The sequence below is a fragment of the Prionailurus viverrinus genome, chromosome B3, assembly GCF_022837055.1.
Source record: "Prionailurus viverrinus isolate Anna chromosome B3, UM_Priviv_1.0, whole genome shotgun sequence".
In the NCBI taxonomy this organism is placed as follows: Eukaryota; Metazoa; Chordata; class Mammalia; order Carnivora; family Felidae; genus Prionailurus; species Prionailurus viverrinus.
The window spans coordinates 41,231,217-41,257,193 of record NC_062566.1 but is presented as its reverse complement, the minus strand read 5'-3'; the positions used below and the strand labels follow the sequence as shown (position 1 = coordinate 41,257,193).

Below are 25,977 nucleotides of genomic sequence, written 5' to 3'. Positions count from 1 at the left end.
TAAATGTTTGTTTATTTTTTTTAGAAAGAGAGAGAGAACACAAGCAGGGAAAGAGCAGAAAGCAAGGAGAGAGAGAATCCCAAGGAAACTCTGCACTGTCAGCACAGAGCCAGATGTGGGGCTCGAACTCATGAACTGTGAGATCATGACCTGAGCCGAAACAAGAGTCAGATGCTTAACTGACTGAGTCACCCAGGTGCCCCTGTATTTGTTGTTTTTTTAAAAATTAGTGTTTAGAGACTAGTGAGTAAGATTGGGAGAAAGAGTCAAGGTTTAGAAAAGAATGCTTTGACTAGATAATGAAGAAAAGTGCTAGGATATATAAGCAAGAAATACTCTTGATGGTGATTTAATTGTAGACTCTCAGGAACAAATGGGCCTAAACTATTCAGTACTAATTAATACATACTTTGCTATTCTACAGTGCAATTATATAAAGAAACTGTTGAGTAATAACCAGCATTGTTGACAGGGGACTAGTAACAGACTTTTTTGATACATGTCAAGATCTAAAAGAGGAAGAAATTGAGGCTGATGGTCCATGAGAAGACAGGACATCTATTTCAAGAAAGAGACACCATTTTAGTTAAGCTTACAAATATTCGTATGCTATGGGTGGTAATGGCTTTCAACAAACCCTCCCAGAATTTACTCATCTTTTTTGTTGTTGTTAATGTTTATTTTTGAGAGAGACAGAGAGAGTGTGGGAGGGGCAGAGAGAGGAGGATAGAGGATCTGAAGCAGGCTTTGTGCTGACAGTAGAGAACCCGATGTGGGGCTCGAACTCAAGAACCGTGAGAATATGACCTGAGCTGAAGTCAGACACTTAGCCAACTTTTTTTTTTTTTAATTTTTTTTTTTCAACGTTTATTTATTTTTGGGACAGAGAGAGACAGAGCATGAACGGGGGAGGGGCAGAGAGAGAGGGAGACACAGAATCGGAAACAGGCTCCAGTCTCTGAGCCATCAGCCCAGAGTCCGACGCGGGGCTCGAACTCACGGACCTTGAGATCGTGACCTGGCTGAAGTCGGACGCTTAACCGACTGCGCCACCCAGGCGCCCCTTAACCGACTTTTTTTAAGATTACTTATTTATTTTGAGAGAGAGAGAGAGAGAGAGAGAGAGCGAGTGAGCATGAGTGCGGGAGGGGCAGAGATAGGGGGAGAGAGCCCATCCCAAGCGGGCTCCGTGCTGTCAGCACAGAGCCCAGTGCAGGGCTCATGTACCATGAGATCATGACCTGAGCCAAAATCAAGAGTTGGATGCTTAATCACCTGAGCCACCCAGGCACCCCCAGAATTTACCTATCTTAAAGTGTCCTTGGAGAGTAAGACTGTGTTTTCTTTTCCTAGTTAGTAGCCATTCTAATATACGATGTACATAAAATAAATTGTAAAATCTCAATATTGTATAATATAATAATATGTTAAAGTGTACGGTGACAAGTATAGGTATAGAAGGGTCAGATTTATTCAACAGTGGAATATTGGCTAGAAAGAACTTTGAGGTTTTCTCTTAAATTATTTTATCAAATTATTTTAGGACAAAGTAGACCCTGACTGGGCATTAAAAATATGTTAAGTAATGAGGATGCATGGATGAATAAAACATGCCTCTGGTCCTCAAGGAGCTTGAAATACGTTAAGACAGAGAAGTAAATAGACACACTACTACAGTTCAATGTGTAAAGTGCTATGATAGTGGTAAATGCAGCATTCTATGGAATCACAAAAAAGGGTACCCAATACAAAGTAAGGAGAGATCATTACTTTCCATGATATGAATCCTCAAGCACTTAGCATAATACTGAGCATATGGTGGTCTTCAAATATTTGATTAATTGGAACCTACTTGATTTAAAAAAAAAAAAAAAAGAGCCTGGACTTAATTTTTGCTTAAAGTGAAGTCTTTAAACTATTTATGCCAAAATGTTTTTCTTTATGAATACTTTCATGTTGATTAATTTCAACGACCATATAAATTAATCAGAGCTATGTAGAGCTAACTCTTGGATGTAACTAGTAGTAGACAACAGGATGGATTTCATATTTTAGAAACAGCTGTGCTGCACAGAGCTGGACACATAGTAAATGTTCAACACTATTTAGTTTTTTTAAAAAACTTCAGAGTTTATGGGGCACCTGGGTGGCTTAATCGAGCGTCTGACTTCGGCTCAGGTCATGCTCTCACGGTTTGTAGTTTGAGCCCCACATCAGGCTCTGTGCTGACAGCTCAGAGCCTGGAGCCTGCTTTGAACTCTGTGTCTTCCTCTCTCTCTCTCTCTGCCCCACCCCCACTCATGCTCTGTCTCTCAAGAATGAATAAACGTTATGGGGCGCCTGGGTGGCTCAGTTGGTTAAGCGTCCGACCTCGGCTCAGGTCATGATCTCACGGTCTGTGAGTTCGAGCCCCGCCTCGGGCTCTGTGCTGACCACTCAGAGCCTGGAGCCTGTTTCAGATTCTGTGTCTCCCTCTCTCTCTGCCCCTCCCCTGCTCATGCTCTGTCTCTCTCTGTCTCAAAAATAAATAAACGTTAAAAAAAAAATAAAAAAAATGAATAAACGTTAATTTTTTTTAAATACATAAAATTTCAGACTTTATTCAGTGATTTCTTGTCATTGCAAATGAAAAGATCTCATTCTTTTTTATGGCTCAGTAATATTCCACATATATATATGTATATATTTGTATCCTTTGAATAAATACCTAGAGGTGCAGTTGCTGGATTGTAGGATAGTTCTGTTTTTAAATTTTTGAGGAACCTCCATACTTTTTTCCAGAGTGGCTACACCAGTTTGCATTCCCATGGACAGTGTAAGAGGGTTCCTCTTTCTCTACATCCTCACCAACACCTGTTGTTTCCTGTGTTAATTTTAGCCATTCTGACAGGTGTGAGGTGATACCTTATTGTGGTTTTGATTTGTATTTCCCTGATGAGTGATGTTGAGCATCTTCTCTCATGTGTCTGTTAGCCATCTGGATGTCTTTGGAGAAATGTCTATTCATGTCTTCTCATTTTTTAACCAGATTATTTGGGGGGGGGGGTGTTGAGTTGTATAAGTTCTGTATATATTTGGGATACTAACCCTTTATCTGATACGTCATTTGCAAATATCTTCTCCCATTCTGAAGGTTGCCTTTTAGTTTTGTTTTTTCCTTCACTTTATAGAAGATTTTTATCTTGATGAAGTCCCAGTTACTTGTTTTTCCTTTTTTTTCCCCTTGCCTTAGGAGACATATCTAGTAAGAAGTTCCTACAGCCTGATGTCAAAGAAGTTACTGCCTGTGTTCTCTAGGATTTTGATGGTTTCTTGTCTCACATTTGTCTTTCATCCATCTTGAATTTATTTTTGTGTGTGGTGTAAGAGAGAGGCCAGTTTCGTTCTTTTGCATGTTGCTATTCAGTTTTCCCAACACCATTTGTTGAAGAGACTGTCTTTTTTCCATTGGATATTCTTTCCTGCTTTGTGGAAGATGAGTTGACCGTATAGTTGTGGATCTATTCAATGATTTCTCTAACCCTACCACCAAACTCTTTAAAGGAGTTTCTTAATTACTAAGATTAATTGTGATGAAATAACATGAAAAGCATGAATCTTGTGCAGTAATAAGTACTATATTAACCAGTGGGAACCCTGAGCAAGTAAAATGAAAGCCATATCCTTGGCCTATATGAAGGAAAAATGGCTTCTAAGCCTTACATGTAATACTAGGGACACTTTACATATGATTGGACTTAGAGCTAATCCATATGAAAAATTAGAAGTCGGTACTAAATTCTGTGGTAGTGACTATAAATACAAATGAATTCATTAATCAATTCAGTAAATTTAGGTTTCAACTTTATGATCACCCCACCCTAGGCCCAGAGATACAGACAGTTAAAAATGTAGTCTGGGAATGACACAGGGAAACACAATCGTGGCACAGTGTGATTCAGTGCTATAATAGAAATAAGTACCAAGTACTGTTGGTATACAAAAGAAGAACAGCTAATGGTGCAGAAAAAGAAAAAATTAGTATGAATTAGGTTAGTCATAAGCTTAATTTTTTTAATAAGCAGGCAATGTGATATCATTTTGTTGTGACTTTGTAACATTTGTTACCTGATATGTTTTTAAGGAACTTGTAGATTATATTTCTGTTATATAAAATGAGATTATATACCCCCAAAGGCTATTTGTAAGTCATGTGGTAGTTGAGTTTGCCAGCAGCTTCCCAAATGTCATTATACTATAGTATACCAATTATGAACTATATTCAAACCCAGGTTGACTTAATTCAGTGAACAAATAAGATATCTACTTTGTCTGCTATTTATTATATCTAACTACTAGGAATCATTAATATGCTATAAACATACAGATGATGAAATTTCCCGTAAATATTAACCAGTTTTGATCCATTTAACAGTTTTTTTTCTTTCTTATTAAGGGTCTACTGTATTTGCTGGTAACAGACCAGGGGTTTCTTACGGAAGAAAAAGTTGTTTGGGAAAGCCTACACAATGTGGATGGTGATGGAAATTTCTGTGACTCAGAATTTCATCTGCGGCCTCCTTCAGATCCTGAAACCGTATACAGAGGACAACAGGATCAGATAGATCAGGTAGATTTGCTTTCTTTTCATATCATTTAAAATGCTCATTCCTTTTGGGGCACCTCGGTAGCTCAGTCATTTAAGCATTCCGACTCTTGGTTTTGGCTCAGGTCATGATCTCCCAGCTTCATGAGTTCGAGCCCTGCATCAGGCTCTGCGCTCTCAGTGCAGAGCCTGCTGGGGATTCTCTCTCTCCTCTCTCTGCCCCTCCCCCACTCGTGCTGTCTCTCTCTCTCTCAAAAGTAAATAAATAAACTTAAAAAAATTTTAAAATTCTCCTTTCAAATGTGAATTCAGTTATCCAAAACTTTTGAACTAAAGATTTATTCATTTATATGCTTGTGAAATTTTCCTGACATTTTCTAAATCGGTAAATGATCATTTTAGGTGTTGTACATTGACTCTACACTTTGGTTCAGAAGGCCAGTGTATATTGAATTGTGAAGGTCATGGCACAGAGTTTGAATTTTATTTTAATTGTAGGGAAGATACGGCAAGTGTTAAACATGGAAATAAGATGATCTACCTTTTTTAAAGGCTGCTATGTGAAGAATGCATAGGAATTACACAGGTATAAATGGAGACTAGCAATTCAAGCGAGAGGTGATGATGGCTGAGCACTGGCGTTAGAGATGAGTACAGATTTAAGATATATTTGGGTAGTCAGAAAAAGTAGAAAAAAGAGTCTTGAAGATAGCATGCAGTGGGTAAAAAGTAAAACGTATGAAGTCTTAGAGTCCAAGGTAAGCAGACATTTACAACAAGTGCTGCTCAAGTGAGTAGAATTCTCATTAAGAAGTGAGACCGATGAGATCTTTGCCTGCTATAGGTTGGCAGGCTTGGAGCCATAGGAGTGTTTACTATTGGAAGTATAACAGTGATATGACTTCTTCCCCGACTGAGGCAGAAAATTGGTCATGTTGAACAGTTAGCACATGAGTCTAATGCTGATAACATCAGATGCTGATAACAATTTAAGTAGATAAGATAGACTGTTCATTTAGCCAATATTCACTGAGCTGTTGTATTCCTGTACTATTAACAAGCTCCTGGGGACTCACAGATAAATCATATAGTACAATCCTCACAATTCTATAGTCTAACAGAGGCCGATATTTGACCAATTAACTATTATATGTCATCCTCTATAACGGCAGTTGCACAGAAGAATACTTGATTCAAAGATGCTAATCTTTCTTGGACTTTTGGAAGTTAAGTATCCAAACAGCTATAATAATCAACATACACATTTTCCTTCAGAAGCTTTATGGGGTTATTTAAAATATATATATTACTTGAGAAATGTGCAAGATTTTTCTAACACTATATATAAAAAATATCGGAGCAGAGGGAATGAAGGTAAGGCAATAGATTGCTACAGTAGTAAAGATGTAAGATGTGAGAAAAAAGATACATGATACTGTCTGTGGAAATAGCAAGGAAAGAGTGGATTTAAGACCTAGGGACTTGGCAAAGAGCAGTTTGAAGAAGTGAGAAAAATTTGAAGGACAAATTCTTCATATTAGTAAGATATTCATGCTAGATAGTCCAAGGTCTTCACAGATAACCACCTTTTAGATATCTTCTGTGGGTGGTTAATATTCTCTTACTTTGAGGATAGACTGGGAGAGATAAACAGCGTAGTCAAGTTTCATTCAGTACTAATTCTTAATGAATGTGGGTGTTAAGTATTTTTAAGTTTACTCATTTATTATTTCTGAAGGAAAGAGAGAGAGTGTGTATGTGCACGTGCTCAAGCGGGGAGGGGCAGAGAAAGAGAGAGGGAAACACAGAATCCGAAGCAGGCTCCAGGCTCTGAACTATCAGCAGAGTCGAAGATGGGACTTGAACTCAAAAACCGTGAGATCATGACTTGAGCTGGTTGGGTGCTTAACCAACTAAGCCACCCAGGCGCCCCAGATTATACAACTTTCAGCCGAAGATGCATCACTTTTTCTCAGAGGAAATAATTTGGGTGTGTGGGAGATGGGAGGAAAAGGTGTTTAAGTAATTGAATATGCCTGTATGTTGGAAAACTGTTGCCTTTAAAAATCACGTTTTGGAAGACCATTTAATAAATGATTTGGGGAAATTCTTATTTAAAAAAAAAGTTTTTTGACATTAAATGGGGGTTGGAAGATGTGTTTGAGTTTGTGTGTTAATGCAGAAAAAACTAGGTGGATATATATCAATTATTAATAATAGTTATCTTTGCATAATGATATGGCAATTTTAACTTATTTATGCTTCTTTATTTTGTTTCAATTTTCTGCAGATGTGTTTCTTTCATAAACCGGGCAAGGTTTATTTTATTTTTGTTTGTAGGCTCTATGCCCAACATGGGGCTTGAACTCACAACCCCAAAATGAAGAGTTGCATGCTCTAGACAGAGCCACCCAGGCACCCATAGGGGGAGTTTGGTGAGGGTTTTTTTTTTTTTTTTTTTTGGTTTTGGTTTTTAGGGAATTGTTTTTTTTGTTTTTTTTTTTTGTTTGTTTTGTTTTGCTTTCATTTAAGTAGGTTTCATGCCCATTGCAGAGCCCAGTGCAGGGCTTGAACTCAAGACCCGAGATCAAGAGTTGGCCAAGATCAAGAGTTGGATGCTTAACCCACTGAGCCACCCAGGCACCCCTAGGGGAGTTGTTTTTAAAGCTTTCTTGAATGCTTTATATACTGCTTCTAGAAATAATTTTAAACGAATTCCAAGAATATTTAGAACAATGGCAGCATCACTGAAATTGTAGCTCTCAAACACTTAGATAGCTTTAATTTTTATATTTAAGCTCTGGTATGTTTTTTAAAAGCCATTCTCATAGTTTTGTAGGTACAACTTCTGCATTTACACTTACCAGTTCTTGAGTGAAATCTCATGGCTAAAGAGGTTTATAATTTAATTTCTTAGGACTATCTTATGGCATTATCTCTACAACAAGAACAGCAGAGCCAAGAGATCAACTGGGAACAAATACCCGAAGGAATCAGTGATTTGGAACTAGCAAAGAAACTCCAAGAAGAGGAGGATAGACGGGCTTCTCAATATTACCAGGAACAGGAACAAGCAGCAGCAGCAGCTGCTGCTTCTGCTTCTCCACAGGCCCAGGTAAAAGCTAGGATTCGTGCCAAGATAAGTATTTTAAATTAGGTATTGATTCTTCAATTACATTAGCATGTTAGCACCTGTGGATTTTATGGCATTGTCCTAAGTTTGTGTTTATCTTAATATACTTCTTATTTAGTAAAATTATTTTTCCTGAGATTCTGAGGGCAAGATTTTTCAGTTAAAAAATTTAATTCCAGTAGAGTTAACATAGTGTTCTATTAGTTCTAGGTGTACAATTTGGTGATTTAACAATTCTATGCATTACTCAGTGCTCATCAAGCTAAGTGTTCTTTTAATCCCCTTCACCTATTTCCCCCATCCCCCTCTCCTCTGGGAAGCATCTCTGTTCTCTATAGTTAAGAGTATTTTGTTTTGTCTTTGTTTTTCTTTGTTCATTTGTTTTGTTTCTTAAATTCCATGTATGAGTGAAATCATATGGTATTTGTCTTTCTCTGACTTACTTCACTTAGTATTGTACTCACTACCTCCATCCATGTTATTGCAAATGGTAAGATTTCATTTTTTTTTAATTTTTAAAAAATGTTTATTTTTGAGAGAGAGCATGAGCAGGGAAGGGACAGAGAGGGAGAAACAAAGAATCCAAAGCAGGCTCCAGGCTCTGAGCTGTCAGCACAGAGCCCATTTTGGGGCTTGAATTCATGAACTGCAAGATCATGACCTAAGGCAAAGTTGGACACTTAACCGACTGAGCCACCCAGGAAACCCAAGATTTCATTTTTAAAATGTTTTTATTTATTTTTGAGAGATAGAGCATGAGCTGGGGAGGGGCAGAGAGAGAGAGGGAGGCACAGAATCTGAAGCAGACTCCAGGCTCTGAGCTGTCAGTACAGTGCCTGATGCGGGGCTCAAACTTGTGAACCGTGAGTTCATGACCTGGGCTGAAGTTGGACACTCAATCAACTGAGCCACCCAGGTACTCTCATTTTTTTAATGGGTAATATTCCATTGTATATATCTACCACATTTTTAAAATGTTTATTTTTGAGAAAGACAGTGTGTGAGTGGGGGAGGGGCAGAGAGAGAGGGAGACACAGAATTGGAAGCGGGCTCCAGGTTCTGAGCTGCTAGTTCAGAGCCCAACATGGGGCTCGAACTCATGAGCCATGAGATCATGACCTGAGCCAAAGTCAGATGCTTAGCCCACTGAGCCACCCATGCGCTCCTATGGCACATTTTCTTTGTCCATTCATCTACTGATGGACCCTTAGGTTGCTTCCATAATTTGGCTATTGTAAATAATGCTTCAGTAACCATAGGCATGCATGTATACATTTGAATTAGTGTTTTGTACTCATTGGGTCAATACCCCGTAGTGTATTACTGGATCATAGATAGGTTACTTCTATTTTTAATTTTTTGAGGAACCTCCATACTGTTTTCCACGGTGGCTGCACCAATTTTCATTCCCACCAACAGTGCACAAGGGTTCCTTTTTCTCCAAATCCTCGAAAACACTTGTTGTTTCTTATGTTTTTTTAATTTAGCCTTTCTGACAGGTGTGAGGTGATACCTCATTGTGGTTTTGATTTGCATTACCTGATGAGTCATTGTCATCATCTTTTCATGTGTCTGTTGACCATCTGTTTGTCCTCTTCGGAGAGATCTCTGTTCATGTCTTCTGCCCAGTTTTTAATAGGATCATTTGGATTTTTTGGTGTTGAGTTTTGTAAGTTCTTTATATATTTTGGATACTAACCCTTTATCAGATAAATCACTTATAAATGTCTTTTCCCGTTCAGTAGGTGGTCTTTTAGTTTGATTGCTTCCTTTGCTTTGCAGAAGCTTTCTATTTTGATGTAGTCCCAATAGTTTATTTTTGCTTTTGTTTTCCTTGCCTCAGGAGACATATCTAGAAAGATGTTGTTATGGCAGACAAATTACTTCCTGTGCTCTCTTCTAGTATCTTTATCGTTTCAGGTTTCACATTTAGGTCCTTAATCCGTTTTGAGTTTATTTTATGTATGGTGTAAGAAAGTGGTCCAGTTTCATTCTTTTACATGTAGCTGTCCAATTTTCCCAACACCATTTGTTGAAGAGACTTTTTCCTGTTATATATTCTTTCTTCCTTTGTCAAAGATTAGTTGACCATATTAACTGTGGGTTTCTTCCTGGATTTTCTGTTCTGTTCCATTGAGGTATGTGTCTGTTTTTGTGCCAGTATCATACTGTTTTGATTGTTACAGCTTTGTAATATAATTTGAAGTCTAGAATTGTGAAGCTTCCAGTTTTGTTTTTCTTTTTCAAGATTGCTTTGGCTATTTGATGTCTTTCGTGGTTCCATACAAATTTTAGGATTGTTCTAGTTCTGTGAAAAATGGTGTTGGTATGTGATAGGAATTCATTAAATCTGTAGATTGCTTTGGGTAGTATAGACGTTTTAACAATATTTATTCTTCCAATTGGTGAGCATGGAATGTCTTTGTTTCTTTGTGTCATCTTCATTGTCTTTCATCAGTGTTTTATAGTTTTAGGAGTATAGGTCTTTCATCTCTTTGGTTAAGTTTATTCCTAGGCATTTTATTATTTTTGCTGCAATTGAATCAAATTTAAGTTGTTAATAGCTCCAAAGAATATCAACCAATTGGAACAAAGTCTTCTGTAAAAATTCCAGGGCAGTATGAAGTACTACTGGTAACAGGGTACACTTCAGAGCCAGATAGACATGGATTGCATTTCCTGCTTCTGTATCCCCTTACCAGGGGGATCAAAGTCCCCTACCTCTCTCAGCCTCATTTTCCCTATCTTGAAAATAAAAGATAATGCTTAACTCTTAGATTTCTGTTTAAGGACAAATAGGTTAGTACTTAAGCCAATGTATGACATGTACTAAGTATTCAACAAAGATTAGCACATTTCCACTTTTCACTTTTCCCAGTTAAACGTTTTAAGCACTGCAAATGTGACTATAAGTAGGTTCCTTTGTGTTAAATCTCATTTTATTGAGATGTATGAAAAATGAGAAAATGAAAGAAATTCTCCTTTTGTTATGTTTAACTGTACCATGCCAGAACTGTTCCTCTGACTTAGGATACAAAGAAGATAAGATGCTCTTTAAGGTCTGATGAAATTTTAAACATAGAGGTCTCCATTAAACTAAGTTTTTATATTTCTAGTTCAAATATTGATTACTCCAAGGTTAAAATTTAAAACCTGGTGTATTTTTACTAGCTCTTCACTAAAAACATTTTCTTATTTCACAGAATACACTTATTTCACACTCAAAGTTCTCAGGATTTTTTTTTTCTCCTTGAAAATCTGTTTATTATAGTATTTGATGAGGTCTTAGGGAACTTAGTTTACCAAAAGTTGTCAATTTCTTTAACATAAACTTTAACAAATATTTCTTGAATTTGAGGCTTCAGGGAATATAATCCTCATTATTTATTGTTTGAAATTTCTTTTACTTATAATAATTAATACATTAATTAGATCTATCTAAAATGATAGAGGCAGTTACTCAGATACCATATAACAAGTCTGTGACCAAATAACTTTTTTTTTATTAATGATTCCTTTCACTCTTACGGTTTTTCTTTCTAGATAACTATGATTAAGCACCTTAGAAAGTTGAGGTAATTTCTTCCTGTTTATTTTTCTTAAAGCAAAGCCAGCCAGCACAAGCCTCTCCATCAAGTGGAAGACAATCTGGGAATAGTGAACGTAAACGAAAGGAACCTCGAGAAAAAGATAAAGAAAAAGAAAAGGACAAAAATAGCTGTGTCATTTTGTAACAAGTGGTGGGTTCTGTTGGATGCGTCTGTATGTCTTGAGAAACAAAACCACAGGAGGAAAGGAAGAAAAACCGATAAATACCGTCTGTGCCTGATTTCCCAATGGATTTTGTTCATGTTTTTCAGGGGAAAGGTTGTTACTTAGTTACAATCAGACTTTTTCAAGTCACACAGTACACTCTTCGTGAGCTGGAGTTTCACGTTACAAGTTGGAAATGCTGTGTGGTATCATACATGAAAAATACTGCACTTGTAGCCAAATAAGCAAATCACAGCAAATTTTGTGTCATAGTGACATTCATAACTCATATCAGTTAGTAAGCTATTTTATCTTTTGTTCTAACAATGAATGGAGGTAACTGATTTTGTCTGATTCCTTCCTGAAATCTAAATATTAGCACAATAGTTTCTGAAATTAATTTTTACAATGTTAAATTATTATCTAATCCAAGAGAAACCAGGGGGTTAATATAGGGATATAAAAGGAAAACACACACACACACAGACACACACAATCTCTCTCACACACACACACACACACACACACACACACACACACACACAAAACACAAGAAACAAACCAAGACAAAAAATAACAAATAAATAACCTTTAATCCTGTATTGGACTAGTTCAGCCCTTGAACAGCTTTACCTTTCTTTAGGAATGTACATTTTAGATACTATCTTGAGAACTGATAATGGAGCTTGGGTTTAATTTAGATAGAAAAAATAAGTTGTATTTCTTTTCCAATAGCAAAAAAATTACATAACACTAATACTCATATTCTGTAAAATCAGATATTAATGACTTTGTAGTGTTGTGAAATTTTGAGGAATTTTGAAATCTTTAATATACGTAACTTGTACTACAGTTACTATTTATTGAAAGTGCGATAACTGATAAGAAGGAAACCACAGTGGATGCTAGGCCTTGTAAATACAGGAATATAGAAAAGCAGATAGTTCAAATGTCTACCTTTTTCTAGAATTACCTTGAACCTTAAAATTTAAATCATGTTTATTTGCTAGAAAATTATGTATACTTAGTAAAGCCAACAAAAAAGCACATTTCTGAAAGGAAGTTAGAGATATAATCTCTGAGTCTAGTGAAACGCATTAATAAAAATCTGCTTGAAAATAGATAAGAATTGGGAGGAATTTATGTAAAAGCAATCAGACTTTTTTAACTTATGGGAACCAAATAGACCTATAACATCTTGTAGTGTTTATAGGATTCAGAAAGAATATTTATTGAACTTTATTATGAGGCAACACATATTTTCCTGTATTTCTACTATCCTTAATAGTCCTTTTTATATATGCTTTATATTTAAAAGTTTGATTTAGTCATTTTTGAAAAGACTATTGCTGCTGCAGGTAGTTATGTGATTTACATTCTAAGCCTCAGTAAATTTGTTTAGGAGCATCTTTATCTAACCTGAGCATCCACTTGGAGAATGTTTTTTGTGGTCTGGGGTGACAGTAGACTACAAAAAAAAAAATGTGGTGTAGAGTTCTTAAACTATGTCTTTAACATTCTCCATGATCCAAGACTATTTATAGGATGTGTCTGTATGTAAAAATAAAAAGTAAAGTCTTATTTATGGAAGGAATTATTCTAAGGGAAAAATCCAGGGTCAAGCTGTATCTTTTATGTCATGTCCTTCTGTATTGCATGTCTGGTTATGTTATACCATTTGTTACTCCTTCAGATTTCCTATACTAGCATGATAAATCATCAGAGAACCTGTTTGGGGTATAACACTTTGATACAAAATATCTGGTGAGTCTCTTGTTAATAACCTAGAATATGTGTACATTGTGAAATAATCAAATTACTACAGAATTCTCTGTTGGCTCAAGCAAGTTGACCTTAGTTCAAGTTTACTCTTGATATCACTCTATTGGTTGGAGGAGGAAAATGAAACCTTAGGGTTTGTTTTTCCTAGAAGAGATAGTAGTGACAGTGCATTATATTTTAATATGAAAAACAAAACAGTAAATCCTGAGAAATTTTAAAAAGCATATTTGAGGCGTATTTTTCCATAATTATATACTTATCTATTTATTACCCTTGAAAAATATATGTGTAAAAGTTATTCTTCTGTTATTTGTTACTATCTTCTTAATTTGTTCCAAAGATAATACTGCCATTCTGCATTCCCTCTGGAAGGAAAAAAACAAAAAACAAAAAACAAAAAAAAAAACAACTCAAAACCAGCAGTGCTGCTATCAGATAAGTAGATGTCAATGTATACTTATAAAAAATAACTAAAAAATGTAATGTGTTTGTTAATCCAACCTTTTTTCTACATAATATTTCCAACTCAGACTTTCTTACATTCCTGGAATTCAGTTTGATATACCAAGAGTAATACTGATAAAATGTTTGCTTTGATTACTGTGAGGAAAAAACTAAATGTTCAATTCTATTAAAACAAACTTCTTGGGAGATACTGGTTTCCCAACCTTGAAGGTTAGAGCTATTGTGTCTTTATATTCTTAAATTTTGCTCAAGGCAACAAATTACATATTCAGACATTTCATTGCTGGTTTGGGGATATTGGAATTTGATAGTGGTGTATTACAGGCTTTCCTTCGCAATATTTTGTAGTACTTGAAAACTGTTACATGAACTGCTAGCAGAAGTTAGAACTTAAACATTTTTGTTTTTAATATTTGTAGGCTAGATTAGGGACACATTTGTATCAACCGATCACTATTACAGCTAGCAAAAGAGACATGAATGAATGGATGTGGTCACTGCACTTTCTTGTACTTTCAAAGGCTATTTCATAAGTTTAGTGACCAGTCTTTGTTAGCAATATGAAAAGTGTCCTCATGTGTAACCCCAGTGAATCAACAATGCTGTGATTTACAATAGGTTATCAACACTTAGAAGTACGTGTGAGAGAGAGAGAGAGAATGTGTGTGTGTGTGTGTGTGTGTGTGTGTGTGTGTGTGTGCGCGCGCGTGCGCGCGCGCGCGCGTGCATGTGAGTGTGTGTGTTTGAAGCAAGGATCCATGACTTCTATTGTCAAAGGAATCTGGGAACCTTCCCTCAAATTTTACCATTTAAGAATACACACACACATAAATAACCTAAGCCGTTTGGGGCAGCTAAAATTGGCATTGGCTGTTTCTTATAATATGCTGGTCCAGTGTGCTTAGGTGAAGTAACTTCTTCCATGTTTCAGGGTATCTGTTGGCTTAACAGTTGAGTGAGGCATAGACTAGAGTTCAGGATTAAGTTGTATAATATATTTTGTTTTAGTCTCTCATATTTCTAGTATTTGACTACTTATCCCATATTATGTTTCAAATTCTTCCTCATACTTCTTGATCTTAGCTTAATGAAGCAAGTTAGTATTAGAGATTAATTGACTGAATCCAACATTAACCATTTTGTACTTGCACAAAACCTTAACACTTTGTTTTTACTGAATCACCAGCTCAGGTCATTAAGAGAGATCTTGAGAGAAAAGAGGACTAGAAGGCAAATAGATATCTAAGGAAAGAATTATAGTCCTCATATTAATGTTGGCATATGAAGCTGATATTTATAAAGTCCTGCTGGAGAAATACATTCAAGGCAAAAATTTCCAGAACTGTCCTCAAACTTCATTTATTTAAAAAAAAAATTGCTTTAAAGCAAAATGATTACATTTCACTTAATTTCCTATTAAATATTCCAGTTATTTTAAAATATGATAGAAAACCTACAGGCTTTGCCTGTCGTACAATATTTGGGCATACAACTTAAACTGTAATTGTAAACTTACTAATGTTTGATAAAATACATGGAGGCATTAAAGATAGTATGTAATTTGTATTTTAAGGAGCTAGAAATAGGAATTCTGAACTGTTTTATGTCTAAAAATCTGGCTTTTATCTTTCCATGGACAAACTTTCTATGCCTCAGTTTACTCTAAATATGTAAAGGATGTTCATTTCTTCAGAGCGTTAACACTCCTGAGTAAAGGACAAAGTATAAGCTCAGAGTATTACTTAAATAATCATATATATAGTTTTTGTTCTTGAGTGTGCAGATCTTTTCCCCAATCACAATATTTCTTAGTCAGTTTTTAAAAAAAAAATTTTTTTTTAACGTTTGTTTATTTTTGAGACAGAGAGAGACAGAGCATGAACAGGGGAGGGGCAGAGAGAGAGGGAGACACAGAATTGGAAGCAGGCTCCAGGCTCTGAGCCATCAGCCCAGAGCCCGACGCGGGGCTCGAACTCACAGACCGTGAGATCATGACCTGAGCCGAAGTCGGAAGCTCAACCGAACAAGCCACCCAGGCGCCCCTAAAGTCAGTTTTTTTAATGCTGTTAAATTTGTAAAATTACCTTGTCTTTGAGTATGGCATTATCTCTTCCTAAAATGTATTTTGCAGTTGCTTTTGGACTATATGATCAAAATCAAGAGAATTTCGGGAGTATAAAAAGCATTAAAAGTCTATTTTTTCCAGTATCTTTCATATATCTAAGTATTTAGATTCCCTTTGCCTTTTTCTCCATGTAACAAAGCACATTGGTATCAGGTCACTAATACATACATGTAAAACTTTTGCGCATGGATGAGAGTTCCTAGGTTCTCTAGGAATATAATGGCTTTTTGTTTTATTTTATTTTATTTTATTTTATTTTATTTTATTTTATTTTATTTTATTTTATTTTACTGATATTATAGCTACTGAGAAAATCTTATGAAGAATCAACGTTACTTTTCTCAGGTGACACTTTAAAACAAAGTTTAAAATCGAAGGCTTGTTAGCCAAAAAAATTTACGAAAGAGAGATAATGGAGTCTGAGGGACAGATTGCAGGACCCTGATAATTTTAACTTCTTTTGAAGATTTATCTTAATTTTTTAATTCATGCATGTCTCTTACTTAATCCCAGGGTCTCTGCTGTTAGAAATTAGAGTTTAATACATTGTGATATGCATATGTATTTTTACATAAAGTATTCTAATTTCTAGTTTCACTTTTCTGATCTAAAAACATTAAATTTTAAAAAACTGGGTAAAAGTCTTCCAACTGTTGCTTCAAGTTCGGGTTTGTCCTTTTGTCCTGAGATTTAGACTTCTCTCCCTATAACAGTATTTTTTAGAACATGGTACTATCCCATATAAGGTATTGAAATACCATAGCAGAAATACAAAACCTAAACTTTAAATCACAGTAGATTTAAAAGACAAAAAGAGTTCTATTGTTATTCTGCAGTGCCTGTTCTTTACCTAATATTTTAACTTTAAGAATTTAAGAATTTTTTCAAATAACTTAATAATTTGTCATGAATTTTAAAAACTTTATATCCATCTTAACTACACTACAGAGAGGCAGAGATGCCTCCTACTAAGAGGATATACAAAGCAGAATTCTTCTGATGGTGATGCTGGCTTCTTTGGGTCTGGTAGTTACAACTTTAAATAGGAAGTCAGAAAACACAAATTCCCATCTAAATTCCCATATCAGTGACCTGTCCAAATGGGCATTATAAGTAAAATATCCTATAGAGTGATTCTGACTAGTAGAATATGTTTATAGACTAAGATTGGCATTTAATCTTTGAAGATCTGTCTGATGTGTCTCAATTTTGTCAGTTTTTACTCCTTTTCACATCTTAGTTGTATGATATAATCATTATTTTCCAGAGTACAGTGGATATCATAGTTCTACAGATTTTTAAAGATGAGGATTTGAAAAACTTCCAGTGGTTTTTGTTAAAAGGCGATTTTCCTCAATAAAATGACAACTATTGTTTTCACAGATCCACACATCACAAGTAGGACAATATCATAGAAGAATGATGTATGATTGCTCCACAGCAGTCAGCAAAAGGGATAATTGGATAATCTTCACTTGTGAAACTTCAGAGGTACCTGAAAGTCATTTCCTAAAGTTAGTGCATGTGAGTCTTTTTCCTTGAATTGTGCAGAATAATTGGATGTGGTACACATTTTGGGGAATAGGAAGTGAAATGGTATAATGACTGCAGAGCGAGTGATTTTGAAATGTCGCAAGAAGAAACAAGTTTTCTTCCTCCACTTCACTGTCTGACTGTTTGGGTCAGGAAGTTGCTATGACATACAGATCTCTTTGTGCTAGGCCAAGATTGGCCAACTGAAATAGAGTTCTCAAAGAGTTTGAATATATAGATTGTGTATGAGCACCTATTTTATCCTTTTCTTTACTATCTTAATGCCCTTTCTACTTCTGAAACAATTCATCCACTTTGCTTCATGACCAGCTTTAATTCCAGTTTGAGAATAATAGCACCCCTAGAAATTGATACAAAACAGCATTGAAATACATTTTTCAAATGATACCTAAAAGCATCTACCCAGCTTAGAATTGAACTGAATTTCTATGAAAGAAAGTTATTGTTTTAAATGCTAATTATGTTAAAACTATTTAATTCTAAAAACTATGTCTTAAACATATTCCAAAAGTTTCACTTTTGGAGGCTATTCCTTTAAAAAGGCATATTGAACATAGATGGGAAAGTGTAAAATATTTCTGATAGAATTATTCAGTATTATTCAACATTTAATTTCATGTTTGTTGTAGTACCACAAGGATAGTGTCATTCTTGGATTAAAATGTTGGACCTTTTGTTAATATACTTAAAACTGTAACCAGTGATAACACCCTTAGTATTTTTTATTATAGATTATATTTTATTTCAATAAACTTTGATATTTAGACCAAACAGTCTTTCTGTTATGTATATTCATCTCATTAAGGTACTTCTTACAAAGTGGGGAAATGGAGAGATGGAGAAGTGACATTGATTCATATTTAGAATTGTGAACTCTAGGATTAACTCTTAGAATTGGACCAACTCTTTGTTTTTAATGTTTGTTTATTTTTGAAGCGGAGAGAGAACACAAGTTGGGGAGGGGCAGAGAGAGAGGGAGACACAGAATCTGAAGCAGGCCCCAGGCTATAAGCTGTCAGCACAGAGCCGGACGTGGGGCTCGAACCCATGAGCTCTGAGATCATGACTTGAGCCAAAGTCAGATGCTTAACCGACTGAGCCACCCAGGCGCCCCATTTTTTTTTTTAATGTTTATTTATTTTTGAAGGAGAGAGACAGAGCATAAGCAGGGGAGGGGCAGAGAGAGGGGGAGACACAGAATCTAATGCAGGCTCCAGGCCCCGAGCTGTCAGCACAGAGTTTTACACGGGGCTCGAACCCACAAGCTGTGAGATCATGACCTGAGCAGATGTCAGATGCTTAATGGACCAACACTTGATAAAGATGGATTTTAACCCAAGAGGCAATGAACAAAAAAACAGTCAACTCTAAACTATAGTCAACTACTGGATCCCAATGGTAGATTCATTATATCTGATACTCTTAGCCTTTTGGAAGACTAAGTTAGAAAGAGCTGAGAAGGGATCACTTTATCTTTATACCAAGCCAAACTTAATATGAAATTTTTGTCCAAATCAGCTAATGTCTGCATTTCTTTTTTTTTTTTTTTAATTTTTTTTTTCAACGTTTATTTATTTTTGGGACAGAGAGAGACAGAGCATGAACGGGGGAGGGGCAGAGAGAGAGGGAGACACAGAATCAGAAACAGGCTCTAGGCTCTGAGCCATCAGCCCAGAGCCTGACGTGGGGCTCGAACTCCCGGACCGCGAGATCGTGACCTGGCTGAAGTCGGACGCTTAACCGACTGCACCACCCAGGCGCCCCTGTCTGCCATTTCTGTCAAAGTTTTCTCAGACACCATAGCCCTTTAAACAGAATTAATCATTACACATAGTGTTTTCTTGACCTCCCCTCATAGCAATTAAGCTAGATTGTGAGGCTTTTAAGAACAGGAAGCATGTCTTACTCATCTTGATTTTCTTGGCACTTTAAATGAATTTGAATATCTATTTAGAGGAATTTTTTAATTCCTTTAATAGTTATTGTTTCCCTGTCCTTTAAGTGAAATAAGTAAGTTGGGTTATTGAATCCATCTTCTCCTATAGCATAAAAGTTCAGCGTGTCTGGGTAGCTCACTCAGTTAAGCATCTGACTCTTGTTTTCAGGTCAGGTCAAAATTTCACAGTTTGTGAGATTGAACCCCATGTCAGCTCCACGCTGAGAACATGGAGTCTGTTTGGGATTCTTTCTCTCCCTCTGTCTGTCCCTCTCCTGCTCTCTTTCTCAAAATAAATAAATAAACTTAAAAAAAATTATGGGGGTGCCTGGGTGGCTCAGTTGGTTAACCATCTGATTCTTGGCTTTGGCTCAGGTCATGATCTCACATTTTGTGAGATTGAGCACCATGACAGCGCAGAGCCTGCTTGGTATCTGTCTGTCCTTCTCTCTCTGCCCCTCTCCAACTTGTTCTCCCTCTCTCTCTCTTAAAATAAATAAATAAATAAATAAACATTAAAAAAAATAAAAGTTATGTAGATAGAGGGAATTAAAATTCCTATTCCTTTATTCCTGCCTCTGATTTTCCTTGGGCATCATCCTGTATCCTCCCAGAGTTGATGAAAGAACACTTCCAACAAAACTAGAGTAAGCAGCATTGTCCTTTCCTGTCTCATATCTTTCCTTGCAGGGTCTCTTTTTCACTTTATATTACCCGATGAAGTACGCACCTATTAATTTTTGGAGCTGAGTTTTGAAACCAAGTAGTTTGACTCCAGAGGCTGTGCTCACAAATATATCTGGAAGGGGACATATAGGTCTAGGCCAGATCTGTGTTCAAATTCTGACCCTGGACTTTTTAAGTCATATCTGTTTCAAGCCTGCAGAAATTTGCAAAATCAGGCCTATTGGTCTTTTTTAAAAGTACCCACTAATCTTAGAGCAAATTAATACTACACAGCCTGTTTTCTACACTAAAATGTCATAATTTATACCTTGCTATAAAGTTTAAAAATAATGCATATAAAATGTGATATACATAACAAAATAAATTGCAACAGATTAGTACTAATAGACTAGGGAAAGCTTTTTTTTTTAACAAGCCAAGAACTTTAAGAAAGACTGATTAAGGAGATTAAGAAAGCTACTTAAGCCTATAAAAGCAGACATTTTTCTGTTATCTCCAGATATAATGCTGACCCTACCATGAGGGCTGAGATTAACCTGGACTCAGAATGACCCAGAGTGAAAAGCATGGAACAAACAAAACTTTAGAATGCATAGAATAATATAATAATACCAGATAAAACTGGAAATTGTGGCATGTTCTCCTAGAAGACTATTAGATTACTCATTTGTCAAGAATAAAATATAGCAGGAGACCCAGGCACCTAGACTTTATAGGAAGGGTCATATTTGGACTAAAGCTATACATTGTATTTTACAAGTAAGGACAGGGGTGCCTGGGTGGCTCAATCGATTGACTGTCCACCTCTTTTTTTTTTTTTTAAAGACTTTTTTTTTCAAGTTTATTTCAGACAGAGCACGCAAGAGAGCAGGGGAGGGGCAGAGAGAGAGGGGAACAGAGGCTCTGAAGCAGACTCTGCCCTGACAGCAAAGAGCCTTATGTGGGGCTGGAACTCACGAACTGTGAGATCATAACCTGAGCCAAAGTCAGACACTTAACAAACTGAGCCACCAGGTGCCCCTATGCATCTGATTGTTGATTTTGCTCAATCCCAGGGTAGTGGGATTGAGCCCTGAATCCCCTACACTGAGTATGGAGCCTGCTTAAGATTTTCTCTCTCTCCCTCTGCCCCTCTCCCCTGCTCACGCTCTCTCTCTATAAAAAAATTTAAGGGGGCCTGAGGTGGCTCAGTCAGTTAAGCGTCTGACTTTGGCTCAGGTCCTGATCTCACGGTTGGTGAGTTCAAGCCCCGCATCAGGGTCTGTGCTGACAGCTCAGAGCCTGCTTAGGATCCTCTCTGTCCCTCTCTCCCTTTCTCCCTCAAAAATAAACATTAAAAAAATTAAAATAAAAAATAATTAAGTGCAATAAATCAGGAGCATAGGACAAAGAGTCAGCCAAAGTCAGCACTTTCAGCAAAGGTTTGTGTAAGGGAAGAAAAAATATTTTCCTTCTACCCCTCTTAGTTCTTGGCTTGAGGCCACTGTAACACAAGACAGATTCATAAGAAAAATATTAACATGTATATTTCATGTATCGTTGGGAGCTTCAGAAAGATGAATTAACTCTCAGAGGCTTAATTTTTTTTATGTTTATTACATTGGGGAGAGAGAGAGAGTGCGTGAGAGCGGGAGGGACAGAGAGAGATGGGAGAGAGAATCTGAAGCAGGCTCCAGGCTCTAAGCTGTCAGCACAGGGCCCAAGAGGGCTCTAACTCATGAACTCGCGAGATCATGACCTGAGCCAAAGTCAGATGCTTAACCGACTGAGCCACCCAGGCGCCCCTATCAGAGGTGGCTTCGTATTCAGGCTTAAATATCATTTCAGATAAAGACAAAAGAAGAGTGTGGAGGAGACCAGGTCTGGGTAAGTAACCAGGAAAAGTATAGTAAACAAAGCAAGGTTTGTTATGCATATTAACCTTTAAATTGGTATCTTTTCACATTGACAAAATTTTTTTGTGATTTAGTCATATTCTTTCTGAGAAAGGAAGATTACCTTCATAAATTTAAATTTCCATTATAAAAGGGTAGCTTCTGTTTTCAGAGCTCTTGTCTCTGCTGTTTCTCAAAATAATCAGCTCAAAATAATATTTATGTCAAAAAGGCATATTTTGGGTTGGCATATTCTGTTACCCTTTAGTCAACTCAGGCAAAGGCTGACATGTCACCTTTAAAGGAGTCTTCATTTGGGGCGCCTGGGTGGCTCAGTTAAGCGTCTGACTCTTGATCTTACCTCAGGTCATCGTCTCATGGTTCATGAGATTGAGCCCCACATTGGGCTCTGCACTGGCAGTGTGGGGCCTGCTTGGGATTCTTCTCTCTGCCCCTCTCCACCGACCCTCTTGAAAAATAAATAAATAAATTTTAAAGGAGTCCTCATTATTATTATTTTTTAAGTAAGCCCTAGGCCCAAGGTGGGGCTTGCACTCATGACTCCAAGATCAAGAGTCACATGCTGTACCGACTGAGCAACTAAGCCAGTCAGGAGCCCCCAGTGGAGTCTTCAGTCTTTTGAGGAATTTTCTTTGGACTGCTAACCTTACTGAATTAAGTCGCTATAAATAAATGGTGATCATGTAAATGAAATGTAGTAGCCTCTGAATCCTGGCATTCCACTAAATGTCCTAGTCCTTGAAACAGGAAACTAACTGCTTACTACTCATTATTATAACACTACTCCATATTTATTAGGATACTACTATGTATCAGACATTTCACTGTTTATCTTCTTAATCCTCACAACAGTTTTAGACTGATATTGATACAGTTAAGGAAACAGAAACTTGAGGGGTGCCTGGGTGGCTCAGTCGGTTAAGACTCCGTCTTTGGCTCAGGTCATGATCTGAGTTAGAGCCTGTGTTGGGCTCTGTGCTGACAGCTTGGAGCCTGGAGCCTGCTTTGGATTCTGTCTCCCTCACTCTCTGCCCCTCCCCCCACTCACGGTTTTTCTCTCTCTCTCTCTCAAAATAAACATTAAAAAAAATTTTTTTTAAAAAAGGAAACAAAAACTTGAAAGATTATGCAACTTCCAAAAAGTCACTGCTACTGGCAATGTTGAAATTTAAAACCAGACTTAACTCCAAATCCATTCTCTTACTTAAAATTATGGAAGCGTTCACAAATTTGCATCCCATTCTTGACTCCTTTAATGTAAAGAATAATTATCAGTCTTCCTAGATTTAATTACTTGTTTAAGGTGCAGGCTACATTTCCCCAAATTAGGATCTCAGTATAGGGAGGCTACGGGAAATTCTTTAAAGTCAGATTCTGGAGTAAGCATTTGAAACTTCACCTCATTAGCGGTTTGTTTTTTTCCTTTAGGGTGGAACTGGGGTATTGGATCATCCATTAAAAGGTCAAACGTTACAGCCTGAAATTTTCTGAAGCTTCTCTTTCTGTGCTTTTGATTTACCAAAAGAAGTTTCAGTCAAGCTGAAAAACTGTATCTTTCTAGAAGTGGATTATTCTGCTGATATGATGTGGAGGCCAAATTAAAATGTACATTGTACTTAATCACTGACTCTTCGATTTATTTCCCTTTATAACTATTTCATTCAACAAAATTCAGTAACTTTTTGCTTACCTAATATATTCCAATGACCTTCCTTTTTAAACCATTTCTTATATTTCTGAAAGTTTTCATCTACATTTCAAGGATCCAATCAAAAATTTAAATCTGGGATCAATAAGATTTCTCTTCTAGATGTGTTATGGTCTTAGTTCTTAAAGTTAAGTCTGTGATCTTTCAAGTTAATTTTTTTTTCCTGAATAGATTTGATGCATAGAATTGTGTAAGTTTACAGTGTATATAGCATGTTGACGTATTTATATATCACATTACATAATTTAGTACATATTATGGTCTATATCCATTACACTGTGTATTAGATCTGTAAGGCTTATTTTCTACTTGTTACAAGTTTGTACCTTTCTGACTATCACTCTTACCCCTATCCTCTGATAACCACCATTTTACTGTCTGTTTTTTACAGGTTCATCTTTTCTAGATAAAACATATAAATGATATCATAAAGTACATGTCCTCCTCTGACTTGTTTCACTTAGCATAATGTGCTCAAATTTCATCCATGTTGTCCTAAATAGAAGGATACCTTCTTGGGGCGCCTGGGTGGCTCAGTCGGTTAAGCGGCCGACTTCGGCTCAGGTCATGATCTCACGGTCCGTGAGTTCAAGCCCCGCATCGGGCTCTGTGCTGACAGCTCAGCGCCTGGAGCCTGTTTCAGATTCTGTGTCTCCCTCTCTCTGACCCTCCCCCATTCATGCTCTGTCTCTGTCTCAAAAATAAATTAAAAAAACATTAAAAAAAAATTAAAGAAGGATACCTTCTTTTTTCATGGCTAAAAAATAGTTTATGGTGTATATGTACCCCATTTTTTTTCATTCATTCATCTGTTGCTGGGCATTTGAGTTGTTTCCAAATCTTGGCTGTTGTATATAATGGTGTGATAAACATGGGAGTGCATACATGTTGTCAAAATCCTCTTCATTTTCTTTGGGTACATGCCCAGAAGTAGAATTGCTGGGTTGTATGGTAGATCTATTTTTGAGTTTTTGAGGAACCTCCATATTGTTTTCTGTAGTTGTTGGACCAATATACATTCCCACCAGTAATGTATAAGGGTTCCCTTTTTACCACATCCTTGCCAACACCTGTTGTTGGTAGCCATTAATGATAGCCATTCTAACAGGTGTGAGGTGATATCTCTTTGTGGTTTTGACTTGCATTTCTCTGATGATTGGTGATGTTGGGCATCTTTACATGCATCTGTTGGCCATTTTGATATCTTTTGTGAAGAAAGGTCTATATACTTTTTTTTCTATTTCTTAATTTTTTATTTTTTAAAATTTAGATCCAAATTAGTTAGCATATAGTGCAACGATTTCAGGAGTAGATTCCTTGATGCCCCTTGCCCATTTATCTCATCCCCCCTCCCACAACCCCTCCATTAACCCTCAGTTTGTTCTCCATATTTATGAGTCTCTTCTGTTTTGTCCCCCTCCCTGTTTTTATATTATTTTTGTTTCCCTTCCCTTATGTTCATCTGTTTTGTCTCTTAAAGTCCTCATGAATGAAGGCATCTGATTTGTCTTTCTCCGACTAATTTCGCTTAGCATAATACCCTCCAGTTCCATCCACATAGTTGCAAATGGCAAGATTTCATTCTTTTTGATTGCCAAGTAATACTCCATTGTATATATATACCACATGTTCTTTATCCATTCATCTGTCAGTGGACATTTGGGCTCTTTACATACTTTGGCTATTGTTGATAGTGCTGCTATAAACATGGGGGTGCACGTGTCCCTTCGAAACAGCACACCTGTATCCCATGGATAAATGCCTAATAGTACAATTGCTGTGTCTTAGGGTAGTTCTACTTTTAGTTTTTTGAGGAACCTCCATACTGTTTTCCAGAGTGACTGCACCAGCTTGCATTCCCAGGGGTCTATATACTTCTACCCATTTTTATATAAGAATTTGTTGTTGTTCTTATTAAGTTGACTGAGTTTTTATATATTTAGATAGTAATCTTTTATCTGATATATGGTTTGCAAAAATTTCTCCATTTTTGTAGGTTTTTTTCATTATGTTGATTGTACCCTTTGCTGTACAGAAGCTTTTGAGTTTGATGTAGTCCCATTTGTTGATTTTTGTTGTTATTTGCATTTGGTATCACTCCCAACTCCCAAATTATTGCCAAGACCAGTAGTGATGACCTTCTTTTCCCACATTTTTTTCTAGGAGTTTTATGGTATCAGGACTTATAACTCTTTGATCCATTTCAAGTTAATTTTTGTGACTGGTCTAAGAATAGGGGTCCAGTTTCATTGTTCTGCAAGTGGTTATCCAGTTTTCCCCACACCATTTGTTGAAGAGAGTATCCTTTCCCCGTTGGGTATTCTTGATTCCCTTGTTGAATATTAGCTGAATAT

The 25,977-nt window shown here is 36.6% G+C and overlaps 1 protein-coding gene across 10 annotated transcripts in view; it reads left to right on the top strand.

Annotated features, from left to right (window-relative positions):
* MINDY2 (MINDY lysine 48 deubiquitinase 2) overlaps window positions 1–25,977 on the top strand; it is a 100,402-nt gene that overhangs the window by 65,248 nt on the left and 9,177 nt on the right. For 2 of the 10 annotated variants that reach the window (XR_007152887.1, XR_007152880.1), the window contains 4 exons: window positions 4,436–4,609; window positions 7,503–7,700; window positions 11,324–13,235; window positions 17,227–18,170. Coding sequence is in view for 2 of the 10 variants with exons in the window: in XM_047862108.1 (XP_047718064.1) it covers window positions 4,436–4,609; window positions 7,503–7,700; window positions 11,324–11,452 (501 nt within the window). In the remaining 8 variants the exon portion in view is untranslated. Of the gene's footprint in view, window positions 1–4,435; window positions 4,610–7,502; window positions 7,701–11,323; window positions 14,527–17,226; window positions 18,171–23,343; window positions 23,536–25,977 lie in introns of those variants that run through there. The other 8 variants (XR_007152884.1, XR_007152882.1, XR_007152881.1 and 5 more) reach the window with 8 other exon arrangements.